General features: G+C 47.5%; 1 protein-coding gene across 1 annotated transcript; it reads right to left on the bottom strand.

The window, feature by feature from the left end:
- Positions 1 to 1050: 1050 nt before the first annotated feature.
- Cph (BCL11 transcription factor chronophage) lies at positions 1051 to 22052 on the bottom strand. Its single transcript, XM_089265086.1, has 4 exons — positions 20872 to 22052; positions 12336 to 12779; positions 11942 to 12277; positions 1051 to 6081 (listed from the first exon to the last, which is right to left on the bottom strand). The coding sequence occupies exons 1-4, from the start codon at positions 20924 to 20926 to the stop codon at positions 3062 to 3064; spliced, it is 3855 nt and encodes a 1284-aa protein (XP_089121212.1). The 5' UTR covers positions 20927 to 22052; the 3' UTR covers positions 1051 to 3061.
- Between the last annotated feature and the right edge of the window lie 257 nt (positions 22053 to 22309).

Below are 22309 nucleotides of genomic sequence, written 5' to 3'. Positions count from 1 at the left end.
CTGCTGCCTAGCATGAGTGTGTGCGTGTGCGTGCGAGCTATTTGCATTTCGTGCGTTCAGCTAGCGACCTCTAGCGGATTTGTCGTGCGCGCTGCAAAGTATGCAATGCTTTTTACTTCACGATCATTTCTGTTGACCCTCGGTGTTGCCTACTTTTGTGCGTTGCTATAAAGTTTATGGCACGCGATCGAAAATTAAAAATGCGTTTGTTTCTTTTACATTTTTTCTTTAATTTGTATGTATTTTGTTTTGTTTTTATGTTTTTTTTTATATTTGTATTTTGTAACACAGACAACTATTTTAATTATTAATTTACGCTTTGTATTTATTATTGTTTATGTTCAAAAAATTACACACACTTGAAAAATATTTGGTTTTTGTTTTCGAAATTTTACTTATAAATTTTTTAGTTGCACATTTCGCTCGCTTTTTATTTTTGCTGCGATTTAAGTATTTTTGTATTTGTGCATGGTTTCCTTTTTTGTTTTTTGTTTTTGTTTAGTGTAAAGTTTTTTTCTTTATAGCTATAATTAAATTTTCTAATCTTGTATGATAGTGTTTAGCTTGTTGGGCTTTGAATTTTGGATTTCGTTCGTTTTCGACTTCGATTTCGAACTCAAGAACTTTGTGTTTGTTGCTGTTAAAAAAAAAGAAAATAAAAACGAAATTGTTTTTCTTATAGAGTTGAAAATAAAACATAAGTATTTATGATTTGTATAATATTTGCATGTTTATTCAATTTTTCTTGATTTTCTATATGAACTATATGTATAGGTATATAGATAATGTATATGTCTTGTCGTGTCTTGTCTTGTCTTGTCTGAAACACAATTGATTTGAAGAATTTCACAAAAGCGAAAAACTAAAACATTCTCTTCTCCTTCGCTCGCTCTTTTCCTATCTCTCTCTAATAAATTATGCACGATAAACTTCATAGTGGGAAAAATTGCTTGTAGTGTTGCCGCAGGGGGAGTGGTTGAGAGGGGTGTTTGCTTTAGGGGTGCGTGTGTGTGTGTGCGGCAACAGTAGAAGCAATTTTTACTTTAAGTATTCTTTTACTTTTTTTTTTTTTTGGTAAATTGAAATCCAAAACAAAACAAAAAACAAAGAAAGCTGAAAAACCAAAAGGGAAAAGAAAATAAGTTGTAACCAATTTAATTCTTTTTCGATTTGAATTTTTCGCTCGCCAAATAAATTTGTACTAAAAACAATTATTAAATATTAATCAAAATGTGAGTTGTTTTTATATATATTTAAAAGTGTTTTTTTTTTTTTTTTTACTTTCAATCAAATAACGAAAATCAACAGCAAAAACATTTATGCAAAAAAAAATTGGTTCATCTCTCGTATTACTTGTTACCTTCTCTTTCGCTCTCATTCTCTCTCTCTCTCTCTCTATCTCTTTCTTTATCTCAGGGAAGAAAACAAATACATACGTTAGTTCCTCAGTCTTCTAAATCTAGTTGTTTGTTGTTGATGTTTTTTGTTTTTGTTTTTTCTATAATTGTTAATTGCTTTTCGCTTGAAGTTTTACGTACAAATTTAATTAATTTTTCACACTTTTTTTACGTGCTCTTTCTGTCCTTTTCTAATGCTCAACTGCAGCTAAATCTTTTGCCTTTGCCTTTTCACGAATTTGTGTTTTTTCCTTCTGCTTCTTCCTCGATACTTAAGCTAATTGTTTACAAAAAAAAATTGTGTTTACATTTATAGATTTATTTATGTATGTAAAAAATTTGATTACTTTCCGTATTTTTTTTGTTTTTTTTTTTTTTTTTTTTGTTTTAATTACAATTAATAATAGAATTATTCTCTATGCAAAAAATGTCTCGAAATAATATAAAAAAAAATGATATGCATATATATATATATACATCTGTTAATATATATGTATATGCATATGCTCTTATATCGTTATATCGTAATAATTATAGTTAATAAGAATTCTTTTATACAAGTGTTGCTCTTTAGTGCCTAGATTTACTAAAATGTACATCGATGTTTAACAAATACGCGATCTTAAAACACACACAAAAAAAGGTTTATATATAAGTTCACTATATATAGTATATAGTAATTATGTATTTTGTCGTGTCTTTTTTTTCATTTTTTGGATTTACTTTTAGTGTTTTTCCCTCAGTAGTAGTATTTTTAGTATTTTTTGTGGGTTTTGCTTTTATACAAATTTTTTGTTTGATGTTTTTTTTTTAATTTTTTGTTTTTTGTTTTACTTAATTGCTATAAATACACTGGAAAATGTGTCAGACGCAGTTGTCCTGCCGCATATATTCTTAATTTGTTAGATATATATGTATATATTTAAATATATGTTTCGCATAAATTAAGTATTTTAAAAATATTTAAAAAAAATCTTGGAAAAAAAATTGTGAAAATTAATCGTAAATACATATATTCATATATGCATGCATATATACATATATATTTCTATGTTTAGGCATATGTAGTATAGTACTTCTTTAGCAGACACACACATATTGTATATAAAACGTAATAAAAAAAAAAATGTTGAAAAAAAAATTTGAGTTTTTTGTTTAAAATTATATTACATAACGGTTATTGCTTTGGTATTAAATGCCTCTGGTCGTGTTGTAAGTCGCCTTCAAGGAGCAGCCGAATGCTTGCATGGGGCAACAACAACTGCTGGCGCAATCTTTTAGAAAGTTGCAGTTGCAGGGGGCGAGAGGGTTGGGCCGTAGCTGGGGAGGGGGGCTGTATCATAACCGTACGACAACTGTGCTTCACTTCATATGTACAAGGGGCGAACGCGGAGGCGGGGCGGGGCGGGACTCGGGGGCGAGGTGCAACATCTTTAGAAGATGCGCGACATGAGGCGGCTGCGGCTGCTGGCCAACGGATGATGGTGGTGTTGCTGCACCTGCTGCGGCTGCTGCTGCTGCTGCTGCTGGAGGTGGTGGTGTTGCTGGCCGGGCGGCAACAGTGCGTGTGGATGCGGCTGCAGCACATGTGCAGCCAGCGGGCCATGCAACGTGGGCGGCGGGTGGTTGTGGTTGTGGTTGCTGCTGCTCCAGCTGCTAAAAAGTCATGCCTCCTCCTTCAGCGAGATGGAGTGCGCCGGCAGGCTGGAGGAAGCGTTGGAGTCGTTGTCGCCGCTCACGCTGCCCGCCAGCGACAGATTGTGTCCGAATTGCGGCGGAAAGCCCACAGCCACGCCCATGGGGCAGGGCGACGACTGTGTGGGCAACTGTTGCTGCTGCTGTTGCTGTTGCTGCTGCTGCTGTTGTTGCTGCTGCTGCTGCTGCTGTTGGGCCTGGGCAGCCGCCTGCAACTGCTGAGCGGCAGCGGCTGCCTGGGCAGCGGCGACGGCATTGGCCGCGTTGGCCGCAGCGGCCGCCGCCTTGCCCTGGTTGACGACGCACTTCCGCATGTGCTTCTCGAGGGTGGAGGGCACGCTGAAGGGCATGTCGCAGAAGCGACAGCGATAGACGTCCTTGCCGGTGCGGCCGTGCGTCTTCATGTGGCGGGTGAGCTTGGAGCTCTGGGCGCAGGCGTAGGAGCACAGCTCGCACTTGTACGGCTTCTCGCCGGTGTGGCTGCGCCGGTGCACGGTCAGGTTGGAGCAGTTCTTGAACACCTTGCCGCAGAACTCGCAGGTGTCGTTCCTTTGGCGCGACTCCTTCTTCAGCAGGGGTCCCTGCAGCAGCGAGTTGGCGCCGCCCAGCCCGAGCGGCTTCAGCTTCAGGTTCTCGAACAGCGCCTCGTTGCGGTGCAGCGCCGACATGCCCCACCAGTCGCCGCCGTCCATTTTCATGCGCTTGGACAGCTCGAAGGGATTGGGGAACGGATTGAACAGCGGCACCTGGGCGGGCCCGTCCTGCGGCTGCGGCTGGAACATGTTGCAGTTCTTGGCGAACTCGTCGCGCAGCCGCAGCGCGGCAACCGGCAGCCCGTTCAGCTTGTCGCCAGCAGCGCCTGCTGCGTTCGAGGCGCCGCCTGCCACGGAGGAGCCGCGGTTGTTGTTGTCGACGGCAGCGGCGGCGGCAGCAGCTGCGGCCACAGCAGCCGCCTCCTTGCGGCCCGACTCCTGCAGCGCCTGCTTGTAGGCCTCCGAGTACTGGGCGATGTTGGACAGGCCGAACTTGTCCATGAGCTCGCCCACCAGCGAGGTGGCGCCGGAGCTGGTCGTCTTTGGGCTCTGGCTCTTGCCGTCGATGCGATTGTTGACGCTGAGATCCTCGGCCTCGTAGTCAACGTCCTCGCAATCGTCCAGCTCGTCCTCGTCGTCCTCTTCCGCATCCGCATCCGCATCGACGTCCTCGTCGTTGAGCTCTTCGTCGGAGTCCTCTGGATTCGGATCCTCGTCGTTGTCCGCCTCGTTCGTCTCCAAGGAGTCGGCGTTGCTGCCCCCGTCATGCCCATCCTGGTTGTTGTCGCCGCCGTTGCTGCTGCTGCCGTCTTGGCCCTCGGCGGGGCTGCGATGGACGCGCATGTGCTTCATCAGCTTCTGGATGTGGGAGCACTCGAAGTCGCAGGCGGTGCACTTGTACGGCTTCTCGCCGGTGTGCGTCCGCTGGTGGATGATCAGATTGTTCTCGAAGCGGAACTTCTTGTCGCAGTAGCCGCATGCGTAGCAGCTCGCCTCCAGCTCCGCCTCGCTGCGCTCGCCCTCCAAGGGCTTGCTGGGCGGCGTGCTGGCCGTGCTCCGCGGCGTGCCCGGCAGCTGTCCGAGCTGTCCGCCGCCATTCTCGGCGCTCTTCTCGGGCGGCGTCAGGGAGTGGGGCCGCGGGGTCGCCGTCAGCTGCACAGAGCTGGCTGCGGAGCTGGGCGAGGGGCTCGCAAAGCGCGGCGATTGCTTCTGTCTAGGACTCGGCGAGCTCGAGTTAACAATGTTGCCAGCTCCAGGGCTTGTTGTGCCCGCAAGCTGACGCAATCGCTGCGAGTAAAAATCCATCTGCTGCGGTTCCAGTTGCAAAGCGCCGCCCGCTGGACTCACAGCGGCGGCAATGGGTTGCTGCTGTTGCTGTTGCTGCTGTTGCAGTTGCTGCTGCTGCTGTTGTTGCTGCTGTTGCTGTTGCTGCTGATGCTGCTGTTGCTGCTGCTGTTGCTGCTGCTGCTGCTGTTGCTGCTGAGAGCTGAGCGAAGGTGGTGGCAGCGAAGCGGGCGGCACTGAGCCGCGTTGACTGCTGTTGCTCGAGGGCGGCCGTGGCTCGACGCCGCTAGGAACATTGACGGCAACTCCTGGCAACGGCTGCTGTTGCTGCTGCTGCTGGGTGGTGGCATTGAACTGGGCCTGGGCGGCGGCGGCGGCGGCAGCCAGATTGAAGCCGTGATGGCGGAACTGCTCGCTGACCAGCTGCTCCATGCGGTAGTGGTCGGCGGGCGTGGGGCGGCCGAAGAGGGGCGCCACGCTAGGAACTACATTGCCCTGGGCCAGCGCCGGGGGCAGCGGCATGCGGAGCAGCTGGAAGGGATTCGCGTGCATCGCCTCGGGCGGCGCCAGGAGCGGATGATGGCGCATGCCCGCTGCCATTGCCGAGGCCATGTTCTGTTGCTGCTGTTGCTGTTGTTGCTGCTGCTGCTGCTGTTGCTGCTGCTGTTGTTGCTGTTGCTGCTGATGCTGCTGCTGCTGCTGTACGCGCTGCTGCAACAGCTGCTGTGTCGGTGAGTTGCCGCTGCTCGCAGTGCTGCTGCTGCTGGTGTTGGCCGAGCCGGCACCACCAACAATTGCCGTTGCGCTGCTGTTGCTGCTGCTGCGCTTCGGGGCCGGCGATGCTGACGCCGACTGTGACGCCGACTGCGACTGCGAGGCGACGGCCTGCGCCATCAGCGCGTGCAAGGGCAGCGGCATGCCAACGGTTGCTGCTGCTGCTGCTGCCGCCGCCGCCGCTGCTGCTGCGGCCGATGAGGGGCTGAGGCTGCGGTCGGGGCTGAGGCTGGCGTTCGCGGCCGCCGATGCGGCTGCATTGAGGGCGGCGGGCGTGGCCACAGTCAAGCCTGCCTCCACGTAGATCTTGACGCCGTGCGAGTGCTGCACGTGCTGGATGAGGCGCCAGGCGGAGGTGTAGCGGGTCTTGCATCTCGAACACGTATAGTTGCTGGGCTCTACACACACACAGAGAGAGGGGGAGAGGGAAAGAGAAAGGTAGTTTAGTTATGTTGTCTGTCAAATATGTGAACTGGCAGGAAATGAGGCTGCCAGCAATTTGCCTTATTAATTATTAATAAATGCCAGCAGAGGGCGTGAGTGGACGGGGGGCAGGGCGGATATGTTGCAGATATTTGCTGCTGCAAAGTTTCGGCGGCGAATTTATTTATTTATTGATTTTGTGTGCAATACGCACACACACACACATACAGTGAGAGAAAGAGAGAGAGGGGCGCGTGTTGCTGGCGTGCTTAGCATACAAATGGGCGCGCACGGCAGCAACATCAGCAGCAGCAACAGCTGCAGGTGCTGTCCCTTACAGCAGGATATTGCCAAACACACCCACACACACACACACACCTACACATGTCATGTATCGTAATAGTTTCTGCTTCTTTTTCATTTTTTTTATGCGATTTGCCGTGCGGTTTGTCGCGACGTTTGTTAATTTGCCACGGAAACCGAAAACTGTAAGCCGTAAAACGCCACTGAAAATCAGAAACCACCAAAACCACCCGAAAGGAGCCACATGTCCTGCGGCGGAAATTACAAGCACACACATCCACACACTCACACACACACACACATGTGGCCATAACTATCGACGAGGGTTCAATTGGGCGGGCGGAGGCGAAGGAGGACGCAACAGATGCGATTTTCAAAATGAAAAATGTGAAAATGTGAAAATTTGCTACGCCAAGAATATAAAAAAATAAACCGAAGACAGCAAAAATCATAATAATAATAATAGTAGTAAAAAGATGCGATGCGAAGAGAGCCAAAGCAAAGCAAGAAAACGAATTGCAAATACGCTAAAGCAAAGGAAACGAAAGAGCAGAGAGATTGAAAGATCTATGTTGAAGAATGAAGAATCAGATTGAGATGAGAGGGAGAGAGAGAAAGAAAGAGTGGACGAATAGGTTATAGAGAATAATTCCCAAGTTCCATATAGCTAAGAGCTAGCTGGAGTGAGTAGATGATTAAGTAAGCCCGAAGCTGCCTCTATATCTATATATGTATCTATATACATATATCGAACAGCTCCAGGCCAAGCTTGAGGCCTTTGTAGCCCTGCCAGGGTTAGGGTATCAGCACGTAGGCAAGGAGGCACGGACTCGGCACGGGGCTAATCGATGGAAGCTGCTGCTGCACAGGTCAACACATGTCACCGCAGACGCTGGCCATGCGGGCAACAAGGTGTTAATGCGCCTCTATTAGAAGCCAACTACCCCTCGGGTGCGAGGACGAAGCAGAAGCAGAAGCAGCAACTGTGGAAAACTGTGGAAAACTGTGCAACGCACTTTGCATTTAAATGACGCTTTAAAAAATATTGAAAATGAAAATGGAAATGAAAATGAAACTGAGCGAGGAGCTGGAGGAGGAAAACGCATGTCGCGCACGAGTCCATAAAGGTTGAGCTCATCAGCTGAGCGAGAGAGATAGGGCGAAGAGCGAGACGGGGAGAGAGATGAGGTAACTACACTTTTGCTTTTTCTTTTGTTTAGTTTTTCGTTGTTTTTATGACGTTCCGCGCGGCTGCAGCTTCTCGTTTTCATTTTCGTTTTCTTTTTTTTCTTTCTGCTTTTTATACCCTGTTATATTTAACTTCCTGTCAAAGGTGAGAGCGTGCTGAACATGATTTGGCCACGACCCCGACGCAAGGACAATGCCGATCAACGGGTTGCCGGCGAGGGAGGGCGGACGGAGGGCAGGCGGATCTCTTGTGCCCGAAATCCTGGCCTGATGCGGGCCGCAGGAAATGCAAATGAATCTGACAGATACACATAATTCGTTTCTCAAATAAAGGGTTGCTGCTCCTTAGGGGTTAGGGGTTGCACAAGGGGCAGCTGTTGTTGTTGCTGTTGTTGTTCGGGATCTCATGATCATTATCATTCGGGCACATCATGATTGTCATAAAAAACGAGGCAAAAGTTGTCGAAAAACGTGCGGCATTTGCCAACTGCTCCTACTTTTTATTTATTTATTTATTTTTTAATTTTTGATAGGCATTTAGAGAGACGCGCGTTGCGCACGCGCCAAGCGCGCATCCTTTATGCCCTGGCAGACGCAACTGCTGCCTGCCTGTCTAAATGTCTGTATCTCTGTCCCTCTGTCTGTCTGTCTGTCTGTCTGTTTGTCTGTTGTTTGCCCTGCGCCTGGCACGCTCTGATTTTGGCAGCTCGTTGAGCGCTGCTGCTGTTGCTGCTGCTCGCCCGCTGGCATTGTCCTGCGGGAGTTGGGAGACCAACGCCAGCTCCGGCTCCAGCTTCAGCTCCCTCTCAAGTGACCCGAGTGACTGCATTCAAAGCAGCTCAGACGGAAGCGAGCAAAACAAAGAAAAGCCAAGTCGCGTCCCGTCTCGGCTCGTCTCGAGCCAGGAAATGGCAAATTGACCGCCTGCTGCAAAGTGGAGCCAGGAAGTGCGCCAGGACAACGTCACGTATGAGCGATGCCAGGCAAAGGACGAGAGGTCAGCGGGTGGGCAGCCACACACACACACACACACACACACACACACACACACACACACACACACACACACACACACACACACACACGCACGCACACACTTGAAAAAAAGGGTTGCACAGTAATGGGATAATTGTTGCAGCTTTTTGCCGCATGTTGCCAACGCAGCCGTCGAGTGTCCTGCGGGTTCCTGCGGCGATTTGCATGGCTCGACCTTTGCCTAAGCCTTTCGCTGTATATCCTTTTCTTGTCTTCTTCTTTTTTGCTGTGCTCTCGTTGTTGTGGCACAAAGAAAGGCGCGCGCGTAATCCTTTTGTGGGTGGACGTGGAATTGCATGAGCCGAGCGCATTAGCCATTGATTTCGATATTGAGATGGTAAGCAGGTGGCTCGACACCGAGGCGGCCGGAGGCGTGGCAGTTTTATTTTATACATGCATATTTAAAAAAGGGGGCGACACTAATGCCTGGCTTAGTGCCAGCATGAGTCAATAATTGAATGCGAGTGCGGTGAATGCGAAAAACGGACTGCCTGACTGGATAGATAGAGAGAGAGAGAGAGAGAGGATGAGGGAGGGGTATGTATGTAGAAGGGGTAAAGTGGCTGAGGCTGTGTATTGATAAAATGGGTTCAAGCACTGTTGTCCTTTTGGCTGACCTGTGCGACCTGTGTGCCCCCAACCCCCCCGAAAAAAGTAGAAAAAAAAATGAAAATGAAAATGAAGGTAGAACTCAACCCACTCTCAACCCACGCTGATGGTTTTTCATTGTTGCTGCGGTCGCGACACGCTGTGCATTTGAAACTTTGCCAGCAAATTGATAATTAACATGACACACACACACACACGCACGCACACATGTACACAAATACACATACATGTGTGCTGACAGGCGAACAGCGTAAAAAGCGTGTAAAAAAATTTTCCGTGACATTCGCGCGCTGCGCAACAAATATTTAAATTTTCCCCCCATTTTGTTGACAGTTTTTCACAGCGAGCTCTCTGCTTGTGTGTGTGTATGTGTGTGTGTGAGAGTGTACTCGTGTGTGGTAGCTATGGCAGCAGTCGCTTCATATTTATAATTACCAAATGGACAACAATTGGATGCGAGGACAGCAGCAGCAGCAGCAGCAGCAACAACTCTTGAATGCCAGCAGAAAAATACGAATCATGAAAAAAGTCAAACAATGCGTAATTAACGTGACAGCTACAGATACATCTGCATCTGTATCTGTATCTGTATCTGTAACTGGTATCTGTATCTGTATCTGTATCCGTATCTGCGGCCACTGCGTTGATGTGCTGACAGTTTTGCATTGTCAGGAGTCAAACAACTTTGTTGCTGTTGACTTTTGTTGCTGTTGCTGTTGTTGTTGCTGCTGTTGTTGCTGTTGCCCGTGTCAAAAGCGCAAAGTTCAAGGGTTAAATTGCGACAATATATGAGTGTGTACTCGCACACGGCATTCAAATGCGAATGACACGCATCAAGTGTCAGCGCGCTGATGGCTTAGGCAAGTTCAGGTCTAACTAACATGTGAGTGTATTCATGAGTGCACTCACCAGCGCATCGTTGACAACGAACATAAGTGCAGGTCAGCAAATAAATGATTAATGAACGAACTCGAATCATGAGAATATTCATGAATATATTCATTAGTATTCACGAGTAAATTGTAGCTGAGCGTCTAAATAAAAAACCTGACATGTTTTTTTGGATTTTAAGATTTTATTCATCAGTGTATTCACGAGTATTCATGAATGTATTCGTTGAAAACAGAATATAAATATGAGATTCAAGGCCAGAGATGTGGAAAGCCCTTTCAATTTTAATTGATGAGGATCATGAGTACATTTGAGTGATAAATGATCAACAACTAAATATTTGTATCAAATAACACTCAATTCCAGTACTGGAATGCATTCGAGTGCTAAGTATTCATGAGTGTGCATCAGAGAGACATTCCCAAGTGCAACTGAATAACTTCACTCATACCTGCTGCACTCACTGTGCACTCACTCATCCATTCACTCACTCAATCAAGTCGAACTCGAACGACGCCTGTCGATTGATGTCGCGTGGCTTGTCGCGTCTCACCTTTGACTCCGCTCACCCCGCTCGGCACGTGTCGCGCCTTCCGTTGGTCAAGCCAGCACCGAGCTGACCGCCTCAATGGTCAACGTGCCTCCCGACTTCTGACCCTTGGCCTTGCCTCAACCCCTTTAGCAATTTCTTGGCATTCTTCGCCTTTGTGCGTGTGTCAAATCCAGTTCGCATTCGCATTCCCGTTCCCATTTCTATTCACATTCGCACTCGAGTGTCCTGTGTGCTTTGTCCACTCAAGTGGTTTTTTTACCCTCTCTTTCTCCCTCTCTCTGTCTATCTCTCGCGCATTCCTTTGCCTCTTTAAATTACCCTCGAGGGCAGCTCGACTTCTGTGGCTGCTGACAGCTTCTGCTTTCTGCTGCTTTGTTCACTGTCCTGTTGGGCTTATCCGTTTCTCCTTGCCTCTTTCCTCTTCGCTCTTTGACCTGTCCATAACTCCACTGCCTCTCCCTCTCTCTCTCTCTCTCTCTCTTATGGCCTTAGTCCTTGGTATTGTTTTTATTGCTGTCTTTTGGCGCTGGGCTTTGGCTTTTCATCAGCTTCATCGTTCGCAGCATTTGCATTGAAAAATGTCAAAGTCAAAGGGCAGCAGCAGCCGCGTGACAATCGAAGCTGCCCCTCGCTCTGTCTCTCTCTCTCTCTCACTCGCCTGTTGTCCGAGTGTCCTTTTTGGTCCTGCTGCACTTCAGCTTTATCAGCCGTTTTGCGCTTTGATGTCGCCCACGTTCTCATTTGTTTTTTTTTACTGCATGTCCTTCGACATTCTCTCAGCTGCTTTTTTCTACTTTTTCCCTCTGTGTCGCAGGACAAAGCGTTTTACAGCGCAATTGGTCAGAAAGGTCCTGAGAGATGCTGAATGTGGGAATGGGAGGGGCAGTGGCAGGGGCAGGGGCAGGGGCAGGGCCGTGGGCGAAGGGGGCTTTGTTGTGTTAATGCAGCTGCAGCTTATCGCGCGCTCAGCAGCCCCGCGGCCCGATCAGGAAGGACTTATGGACAGCCGCGAATGCACATCCTTTGGCACACACACACGCACTTCAAACACATTTTTAGTGCACATTTTTGCCGCCTCGTTTGATCTTGATTTTAATTTTAATTTATTTTTTTTGGCGCTGGTCACTAAAGCATGGCTTGGCGGTTGGGTTCAGGGTTCAGGGGGGCAGGGGGTGGTGGCTTTCTGGCTTTTAATTTTGATTACGCAAATATGCGCATATGACATGCATGCCACAAAATGTGGGCCCGCTGCTCACCTGTGTGCACCGTGTTGGCCTCGGCATCGACGAGCTCCATTTTGGGGCGCTTGGCCAGCGGCTGCTGGCAGTCGTCGCCCGCTGGCTGCTCCAGCTCTCGCTCCCGCTCCTGCTGCTGTTCCTGCTCCTGCTGCTGCTCCTCGTCGAGCGGCTGCTCCTCTTGCGGCAGCTCATCGTCGGCGAGGGGCTCCTGCTTGACCTTCGGCTTGTCGTCGAGCAGCGCGCAGTCCTCGATGGCAGCGCGTCCGATGTGCACGTCCTGCTCGCCGGACTGCGGACTGTGCGGCGGCAGAGGCAGAGCCTCGCTGTCCGCCTTGGGCGTTGTATTGTCGTTCTCTGTCGAGGACATGGAAGGGTTAGTCCATGAGCCGTTGAGCTGCTCTGGGGTACTTACCATCCACGAGGCGCTTGGGCGTGCTGCTTGCTCCGTCCGCCAGCAGATCCGCCGGACTGGGCGGTGGTGTGTGGATGCGCGAGCCGCTCGCTGCGCTGCTCGCAACGGCCGCAGCCGCCGCCGCCGCAGCAGCAGCAGCTGTGGCCGCAGCAGCGGCTGCGGTTGCGGTGGGTGGTGCCACACCAACCGGAGCCGACTTGCGGCCTGTGATTGGCGCCGATATCGATGGACGGCGATTGACCAGGCTCAGTGGGCGGCCCTCGTCGGCATCGCGATCCATGCTGGGCGCCTGTGTGGTGCACTGGCCGTAGTTCTCCTTGTTGCACTGCATCACCTTGTGCTGTATGAAGCGGACAATGTCCGACAGCGCGAAGGTCTTCTGGCATGCGCCGCACGTGAGGATGTCCTGCGCGGCGACCGCATCGTTCTCTGTCGAGTCGGAATCTGCAATGGGCAAACGAATTGGTTACATTTTTGCTTTCGTCTCTTCGGCTTAGTCAACGTCATTCGCTTGTGGTGCTGACCCACCCCGCACCACCCGCTGCTAGCTGTGCGACACTTTTGCACTTGCAGTTCATAAATTTGGGCAACGTTTCTCGCTTTTATGGCCATCAATTCTGGCTTAATGCGCCGCCGAGCTAACCACATGAGCTCCCCGCCGGGTGGTTGGGCGCCCGTTGCCTAATTTACTTTTACTTCCACCTCGCTTTTTCCGCTTTTATGGCAGCGACTCCCGTTCGATTGCCATGAATAATTGTCTCCCATTTAGGGCAGAGTCTCTACAGGCAGACCGCCATGTGGAATCGTGGAGTAGAGCGTACGAAAATCAATATCGATAGAGGTACGTATCGATTTACAGCCACTTATCGATAAGTTTCGCTAATCAGAGTTTCTATGCATTAAGCACAGCGAATATTAATTGCAAATTGGCAATTGACATTCACACACACCATCACACACACATACACACACACACACTTAGCTAGATGTGTCACAATTGATTTGCAACAACAATTTACGCCTGGCAATTTGGCTGGGTTTTTACGCTGGCAGCACCCATGACCAAATGCCAAATGCTATGACAGCCCTCCTGCTCCTCCTCGTCGTGCCCCCTGCTCCTGCCGCTACTCACTTATTTACATACGGACACTGCTCTGGGCGCTGATAAGAGGGCGTGCTGCTGCTGCAGTAGCCGGGCTCGAAACGGGAGCGGTGGGGGCGGGGCCGGGGTCGGGACGTCGGCTAGTATTACGCGAATCGATTCGCTTGCACTGCTAATTTATGTATTTGCGCGCTCCCAAATAAAGCGACAAATGGTAAGTTCACCCCAGCGCAAACCACACTCAATCGAATGTAATCTATGCCCACACCTCCTCCTCCTCCTCCCCTGCTCGGCACTATTTGCATGTGTGTGTGGATATGTGTGCACATAAATTCCAGCGAAATGCCGAAAAATGTTGTGAGGCGCCTGCAATTAATTCGAGTCGCAATGAACTCGCCGAAATTGCTGCCAATTGTTTGTGCCACAGAAGAAGAAGAAGAAGAAGCAGCCGCAGCAGCAGAGACCGCAGCAGTGGCAGGGGCAGGGGCAGGGGCAGGGGCAGGGATAGCTATGGCTATGCCTGCCCTCGGGGCTAGGCAACTTTTGGTAATTTATCGATGAATTTTGATTGACCAAGAACTTTACGCACCAACCAAACACACACACAGAAGGGGATGGAGCAGGAGTCGCTGAGAGGCAGGAGAAGCTCTAGCTGCAGATTAGCCGTCAGGCATGTGCGACCAACAAGGGTTTGTCTATGCAAAAAGAAAACTTGATTGAAATGTTGTCAAATCGACAAAGTTTTCCTCACATTTGGTCAATCCCGAGACCCGAAACCGAATTGACCCAATTCAGAGCCGATCAAGCCGAAGCTGCGACTGAGCTGAGATGAAATGCAGAGCATAAAATGAAATCCATGAGAAATGTTTGTTTCTTTTGTTCAAGAGATTTTTTTTTGTTTTTATTATATATTTATATATATATTTTTTTATTTAATATTTAGTCTTAGTTTACTATATGAATTATATTTTTTATTATTAATATGTCAATAATATATTTTTTATTTATTTATTTATTTCTTATTAATGTTTTATTTATAATCATATGTTGTATTGTTTTTTGATTAAATATACATTCATTTTAAAGACTTTTTCGCATTGCCCTATATCCTATTCACCTATAAATTAGTTCTATTTATTTATTGATTAATTTCTGCGCTTTTCTCTCGCTCCCTTTGGGCTTCACATTTGGCGGCGCCCTTAAGCTAATTGCTCATCTTTTATTACGCACAGCCGCTGCTCGGCTGCAGGATTACAGTCTAGCCTACTCCCACCTCACAGCAACTCCAGCCTCGCCGCCTCCTGCTCGAGCTGCCTGACTTTGTCAATTAGCTGTCGCAACATTTATGGCAAAAAAAAGGAAAAACAAAAAATATTTATTGACGCGCTGTCGTTTGCCACTTGTCAAGTTTGTTGCTGTTGTTGTTTGGGCAGTTTGAACAATTTGCGGTTGCCCATACACACACATACGCACACACACACATATCGTCTAATGCGCCCCGAAGCGTTGCTCAACTTTTTCTTTTACTATTTTTTTTGCCACGTCCTTTGTCCGTCTCTCTGTTGCGTGTGTGTCCACCCCCGCCCACAGCTGCCGCCCGCTCGTTTGCTATTTTTTTTATCAATTGATTGTCCTGCGACAGGGTGACAACAAGGTCCTCACACACACACACACACACACACACATGCTTTTATTTAGCTCATATTATTATTATATGTTTATATATATATTCCTTTTTTTTTGGGTAATTTTGTGATTGCTTGGGCGGACCTTGGCCCTCTGCCCGCTGCCCGCTGGCCGTTGCTGACTTTTCGCTTTTGGTTTCTGTTTCAATAATAACTACAATAAAAAACATATATAGAGGAAAAAAAGAATATGCTTTCGCTTCCCCTCGTTGCCCTATTGACATTCGCTTTTTATACCCATTTTTTGTTGCTGTTGCTGTTGTTGTTGTCGTTGTTGTTGTTGCCGTTGCTGTTGGGTATTTTATTTATTGATTGGCGATCATTGGCGTGAAATCGACGCAGGACGCAATTAGCCGCCTGTCTGACTCCATGAATTAAACATGTGTGGTTGTTGTTGTTGTTTCTGTCAGTTGTTGTTGTTGTTGGTAGTTGTTAGCTGCTGTTGCTGCTGCTGCTGCTGCTGTGCGATTGGCCAGTGGACAGCCAGCGGGCAGGTAAAACTGACTTGTTACCTGCTTTCATGTTGTAGGCGTTGCCTCGCGTTCACTCGAGACTGGCATAGAGAGAGAGAGAGAGAGAGAGGGAGTGCTTGAGTTTCTCTCTGTGTGCGTGCATCGGACAGGGGTAACAGAGTCGAGGAGGGGGGCGTAACTATTTGACTAAGCGATTAGATTAGATGCGAGCGAGTGTGTGTGTGTGTGTGGCGAGAGATTAACGCGCGCGTCTGGCAAAAACTAGGTAAATATAAATAATATACAAAACTTATTGACAGCTCCAAAAAGTCTGCTGCAATATTAGGAGCGAGCGCAAGGGGAGGGGGGGCTAGGGTTGCAGCAACAGCAGAAGCAGCAGCAGACTGCGACAGCAGCTGCTGGCCAAAAAGGTGTATCGAAAGGGTGTTCAAAGTGCCAGCAACTGTCAAATGTCAGACAGACGCTGACAGTCGCCTGACAAGTGTCAACAGAAGGTAGTTCCAACTCTTGTTGTGTGTGTGTGTGTGTGGGAGAGAGAGAGAGTGTGTGTGAGTGAGAGTGAGAGTGAGCTCACGTGTATTTGGCGAATATTTCATAAAGTCAGATCATAAATTGAATTATCTGCACAAAAGGGCAAAAAGGACACGACCTAAAAAGGGTTCACCATACTCACACACACACACACACACACACTGGCACTAACAAAAGCGCAGCCAACAACAGCAATTTAAGCAGCCAGAACGAATGCGCTCAGCACCCCCTTCCAATCAAACACCACCCCCTTCCCCCCACCGCCGCCTCCTCTCACTTGACCAGCTGTGCTGACAGCCAAAAACAGTCTCGAAAATCTCTTGAATTTTTCGCACAAAAATGTCTGTGATGTCATCGCATATGTGTAATTAATTCAGCTGCGCCCCCAGCCCTCTATGCACACACACACGCACACACTCCCACACACACACACACACACACACAGGCAGAGACAATAAATAAATTGAAGTGCGTCGATTTGTAAACCGCGCAGCTTAAGATTTATTTACGAGCTGCTGGCAAAAGAAACAAATAAAACTATCCTGCGGCTATTAATATGCGCCTAAGTGGGTGTGCGTGTGTGTCCGTGTGTGTGTGTGTGGCAAGAAGCACAATTAAGAATTAACATATTAATAGGACTTTTGCGCAAATTATCAGGCAGGCACAAATATGAAACTCAAGCAGGACTCAACTACAGATACACAGTCAAAGATACAGATACATCTATCTCTCTCTCTCGCTCACTCGCACTCATTCTTCCTATTTTTGTTATTTATAACATTTTCATGTTATTGACTGCACGCTGCGGCAACTGCCCCACCAATCGAGCCCAACCCCACTGTGCCAACCACCTCCCATATGCTGCCAGCCTCCAGCCTCTCCTTCCTCCTCCTCCTCCTTCTCCTGCTGCTTCTGCTAACCCCGCCGTAGCCGCGGCTGCTGCTGCTGCTGCTTTTGTTGTAGGCGTGGCACAGGCAGAAAACAATACGTTGATTGTGCTAATTTATGCCCCCCACCCATACACCCACACACATGTGGAGCAAAGGACGCGCTTTATGGCCAAAAAGGTTATGGGCCAGTCGAGGCTGGCTGCGCGTCGCCGTTTAGCTGGAAACCAGGCTGGCCATAAAAACCAGGCGAGCGCCACACGGACGACTGTTTTTAGGTGCCCACGCACACACACACACACACGGACACATACATGAGCACTAACAGGCGCGGACCAAATGAAAAATGGCGACTGAAAAATAGCGGAAAATTGTTACGTGGAAGAAAAGCAATGGGGTGGGATGGGGAAAAAAACGAAAAAGAAAATAGCCAACCGAATGTGAAGCAACTGCAGCAGCTTTGATGTGCGCCCAGCGGAAGGTCAGCGCGAATGCTGCAGCACATGAGCTCACACACACACACACACACATGCAGACTCAGAGCTATATACCCATGCAGAGTTTGCAACGAAAGCTTAAAGCTCTTTAAAGTAATATGCGCTGTGAAGCAGGACTGGCAGGAATCTAATGTAATTCAACTATATTTGATAAGGAAGTCGAAAGGAAGTGCTCAAGAGAGCTAACGAATAAATAAACGCTTGCCAGAGATTACCACTCTGAAGTTTTGCTCGAAGGAAATATGAAATGAAAATGCTGTTTAAAGTCAATTTTATATATTCCTAGACTCAGAGTCATAGAATAAATATAAGTGTATGTATATATATTTGGTCCAACAAATATATTATTTAAGCACATAAAATTAAAAAAAAATAAAATAAATAAAATTTAGCTATGCTATAGCTGTTTACGACTAAGAATTAAACAAAGTATTTAAATGGCTAAATAGATAGATGGATATTTAAAAATAAAACTTTGTAATATATTTTTTTTGCAATATATTTTCTGACACTTCCCAACTTTCTCTTAGTTTTAATGTTCCTAAGAATCAGAACTCACTGGAGCTTCAAGAAATAAACATTTTGGACATTTGAAAGTATATCAAAAAGGAAGCTTAGGAACTCTTTTCTCTAGCTATTTGTTATATACTTATATTTATATATTTATTTTTCTGAATTTTCTTCATTGTTTTCCCTGGAAGTTTTCGCTTCAAAGTTTTCATTTCGTTTATGAATGGTTAGAAGAAATGCAAGAAGAAGCAGAGCTTATTATGACACCGAGTGCTCCATTTGTCGAGTCGTTGTCTATAGACAAATAAATTATGTACTAAAAAACAAGTTATTGTTGCTGCTGTTGTTGTTGTTGAAAAGAAATGCTGTGTAAATATTTAAAAATGCTGAGCCACATTTTGTTTGTTGTCGTCTTATTGTATTGTTTTTTGTTTCTTATTATTATTGTTATTGTTTCTGCTGTTGTTGTTGTTGTTGTTGTTGGGTTTTGGCCAACGGGGCTGCTTCTTGAGCTCATTTAAAAAGTTAACGAACAAAAAAAAAAACACTGACAACGAAGCGGGACAGACATAAGAAAAAAAGGTTAAACAAATTCGAAATTTTTCGTTGCTATTGCGATAACACACACACACACACACCTTTGTGGGGGCGTATGTGTGTGTAGTGGACACACTCACACACACACACAGCTTGACAGTGACAAAGCGACGTCAGGCAGCTGAAAACTCATGCAATGTGAAGGCACGGCGGCAGGCAGCAGGCAGGGGCGGGGGCAGGGGCAGGGGGCAATGCCTTAATTTGTTTAAACAAATTACGTGGATAACCAACAGGCAGGCGGCTGGCGGCTGGCAGCGGCTAAAGGTGTTTCTTTCATTTCATTTCTGGAGCAGCTGAAACTACAACAAACACACATGCAATTGCCTCTATGTGTCGGTGTGTGTGTGCGTGTGTGTGTATGTGTGTGTGTGGGTGCCTTATCAGCTAGCTGGCGGCCAGCGACGCGTCGCCTCGGCGTTGCCATCGCCTTCATCGCAAAGTGTTTTAGCATACAAATTTGGTTTTATTTGCCTGCGTTGTTGTTACCTGGTGCTCGCCCCCCTCCTCCTCCGCCTCCTGCTGCCCCAGGAGGGGCGTGCTGCTGCTGCTGCTGCTGGTGGCCAGGTGCCCATGGCATAGTCCAAGGGCAGCGAGGGAGCTTCGACACACTGGCTTGCATGCGAGGGTGGCGCAGCGGCGGTTAGCCAAAAGCCAAACGCTGAATGCTGATAACACCCGCATGTGCTTGCTGCCCGACTTCGTGCCCATTCCCTCCCCATCCTCACATCCCCACGCTGCCGCTAACATAACCCCATGCCATGGTGTGTGTGTGTGTGTGTGTGTGTATCTGGACAAACAAACAGTCCGCCAGGTTGAGGTTGAGTGAATGAGCCATATGCAAATATAGGCGGCCTGGAAGCGAGCATTAAATGTGGTCACATATTCAAACACACGCACACACATACATCCACTGTGTGTGTGTATGTATATAGCGTGCTCTATATGCCTCGACACAACAACAATAAACTGAGCAATGTGTGTGCCAAGCCAAAAGCTGGACACACACAACCTACGAGGACTGTTGGACTACACACACACACGCACACACACATGTACATCTGCTTAGATATATGCATATATCGGGGGCATATATACTATGTGGCCATGGCAAGCGCTGCTGATAAGTACGAAGGAAATGAGCACAGCGTCGCGCCAGTCAAGCCATACGAGTTTCAGTTACATTTCAAATCAGCAGGCACAAGCATAAAATTATCGATAAATGTATCGAAGAGGCAAACAAGCGAAGCAACTGCAATACAGTAGAGTGATTTGAGCCATGATTTCTTAGCCAAGTCAACATAGACATTACTATGTCTTGACCGCGATAACTGCCGATCGATAATATTATTGATAACAAGTGGCGATTGTCCAACGGCTGCAAGCGCTATCAGCCGAATTGCTGGGCTTGCCCTGCGGGCGTGAGCTTGCGGGGGGCGTGGCAGTGCCATGCGAAGGCTTCAGCCAGAGCGGCCAAGTCCAAAAGACTTGGCCCGCTGTTTGCCTAGTGGCATGAAGCGTAGCTATTGTCAGTGATAAGAGGTTGTTATTGTTGTTGTTGCTGTTGTTGTTGCACGCCTGCGACAATGTTGTAATGTGGAGGTTTTACTTTTAATTTTTCCAGGTCGCTAAAATATTTGTATTTGTATTTGTGTTTGCATTCTGTGGTGGGACGCGTTTGCTTTATATTCACCCGAAAAGTCAACGACAACAACGGACATGCCATATGTAAATAGGCGCGATCTATATAAGAATGTCTATATGTATGTATTCATATATACATATACATGTATATGCGTGTATAGCAGATAGGTTGGGTCTATGCCATATAAGACCTGGGTACACATAAATGTATCTCAGATTGTGTGGGTGCGGGCGTTCTTGTTGCTGTTGCTGTTGCTGTTGTTGTTGCTCTGCTCGGTAACAGGCGCTTATCAAAAGTACAAAATGAAAAAAAAAGAACGTGAAAAAAAGAAGGCACACGATTCTTGCGTTGCTGTCGCTGCGTCTCCCATGTGGAGGACGGCGAATGATTAAAGAGACAACAAGAAGAGCCGAACAACCGGAAAGGTGAAGAATTCTTGGAAATGCTGCAAACTATCTTGAAAGATCGTCTATCTCAGCGCGACTTATTACGCGCAACATTGCCTCTTGATAAGCAAGCACACACACACACTGCCACGCCCCCCACCCACCCACTCACTCACAGCCGTGCTGTTGGGCTAGCATTGCTCCGAAATGATTTTGGTACACTTACGGCTCAGCGAACGGAATCCATGATCCTCACTGATCGACAGCATTTTGTTGTACATTTTGTAGAGTTGGGTGTTTTAGTTTGTTCAGCTTGTGGGAACTTCACTTTGTCATTTAAAAAGATTTGAATATTGTTTGGTCAGTGTTTCAGTTTTTGGCACATCACACAGAAGTATCTGTATACACCGATATATATTAATATTGATATATATTTTGATGGAGTTCTTATCAAGGCACCGCGTTGCACACACACACGATCGTAGGTAATCCAGGTGTCCTGCGCTGTGTGCGGAGCCAACAAAAAAAAAAAAAAAAGCACGAGCAAACGAGACGAATCTCGACTTCGGAACGTATTCAAAATTCTCGCACGTGTAACGGTTAAGTTGATGCGGCTTGTGTTTCGATATCGTCGAATGCGTTTTTACGTAGTTTTTCGTCGTTTAGCCTAACAGGATCTTGAGCGCGTCCTCTGGTCTGTACGGGCTGAGCGCGTGTGTTGTTGACCCCACAGAGGCTTCACGTGGACTGACAATCGAAAGTCTTCCTGTGACGGTCGTCGACGGTCCTGCCCCTGTCTCTCAGTCTCTGAGGCTGTGCGGTCGACGTCGGCGTCGACAGCACGGTGACTGCATTCGTCTCTGTGTGAATGTGAGTGTGAGTGTGAGTGAGTGTGTGCTGCGGACTGCGTTTGCCCTCGGTCCGTGTGCGGGACACACGAGAAAACGCACAGAGAAAAAACAAAAAAAAAACGTGTGTGAACGTACACACATACACACACACGCACGCGGGGTAGTTGCTGCTTGCCTCTAGCTCGCACTACTCACACTCATGCGTGTGTGTGTGCTGCGAGTGGACGTGGACTAAGAAAAAGGGGGATGAAAACATCTTTGGACTCAGCGGCTCTGCTCCCTTGGCCAGCGACAGCGCCAGCGCCAGCGCTAGCGGCAACTGCGCTGCTGCTGTCAACGTTCGCTGCCAGCGTCGCAGTCAGCGTCGCTCGCTTTGTTTGGCGCTCCTGCTGCTATCTGCTCTCCCCCACCTCCCCTTTCGCCGTCTGCCCATCGCCAATTGAGCTGTTACACAGCAACAACTACAACAACAACAACAGCAGCAGCAGGAAGAGGCAAGCGGCATATGATAACTGAAGATCTAAAGGCAACAGGCTGACAGAGACAAAGACAGAGACATAGTGAGAGAGAGTACAGCAAAAGAGGAAATCAGTGGCAAAATCTGACATAGTTCTACATTCAGATCTCCAAGAATTTATAAAAAAAAAATTAAATAAAAATATGTCCTCAGGTATCAAATATGGAAGAAAATATCAGGTTAAGGTTATTTCAATTCTAATTAGACAGATATTACGAATTTACCTAAACATGTATGGATGACAGACTTTCCAAATATATTGAAAATATATTTATAAATGAATAAATATGTATTTA

Source organism: Drosophila navojoa, chromosome X (genome assembly GCF_054131105.1).
Source record: "Drosophila navojoa isolate 15081-1374.11 chromosome X, UAZ_NAV_1.0, whole genome shotgun sequence".
Taxonomy (NCBI): Eukaryota; Metazoa; Arthropoda; class Insecta; order Diptera; family Drosophilidae; genus Drosophila; species Drosophila navojoa.
This window is presented reverse-complemented; position numbering and strand designations above follow the sequence as displayed.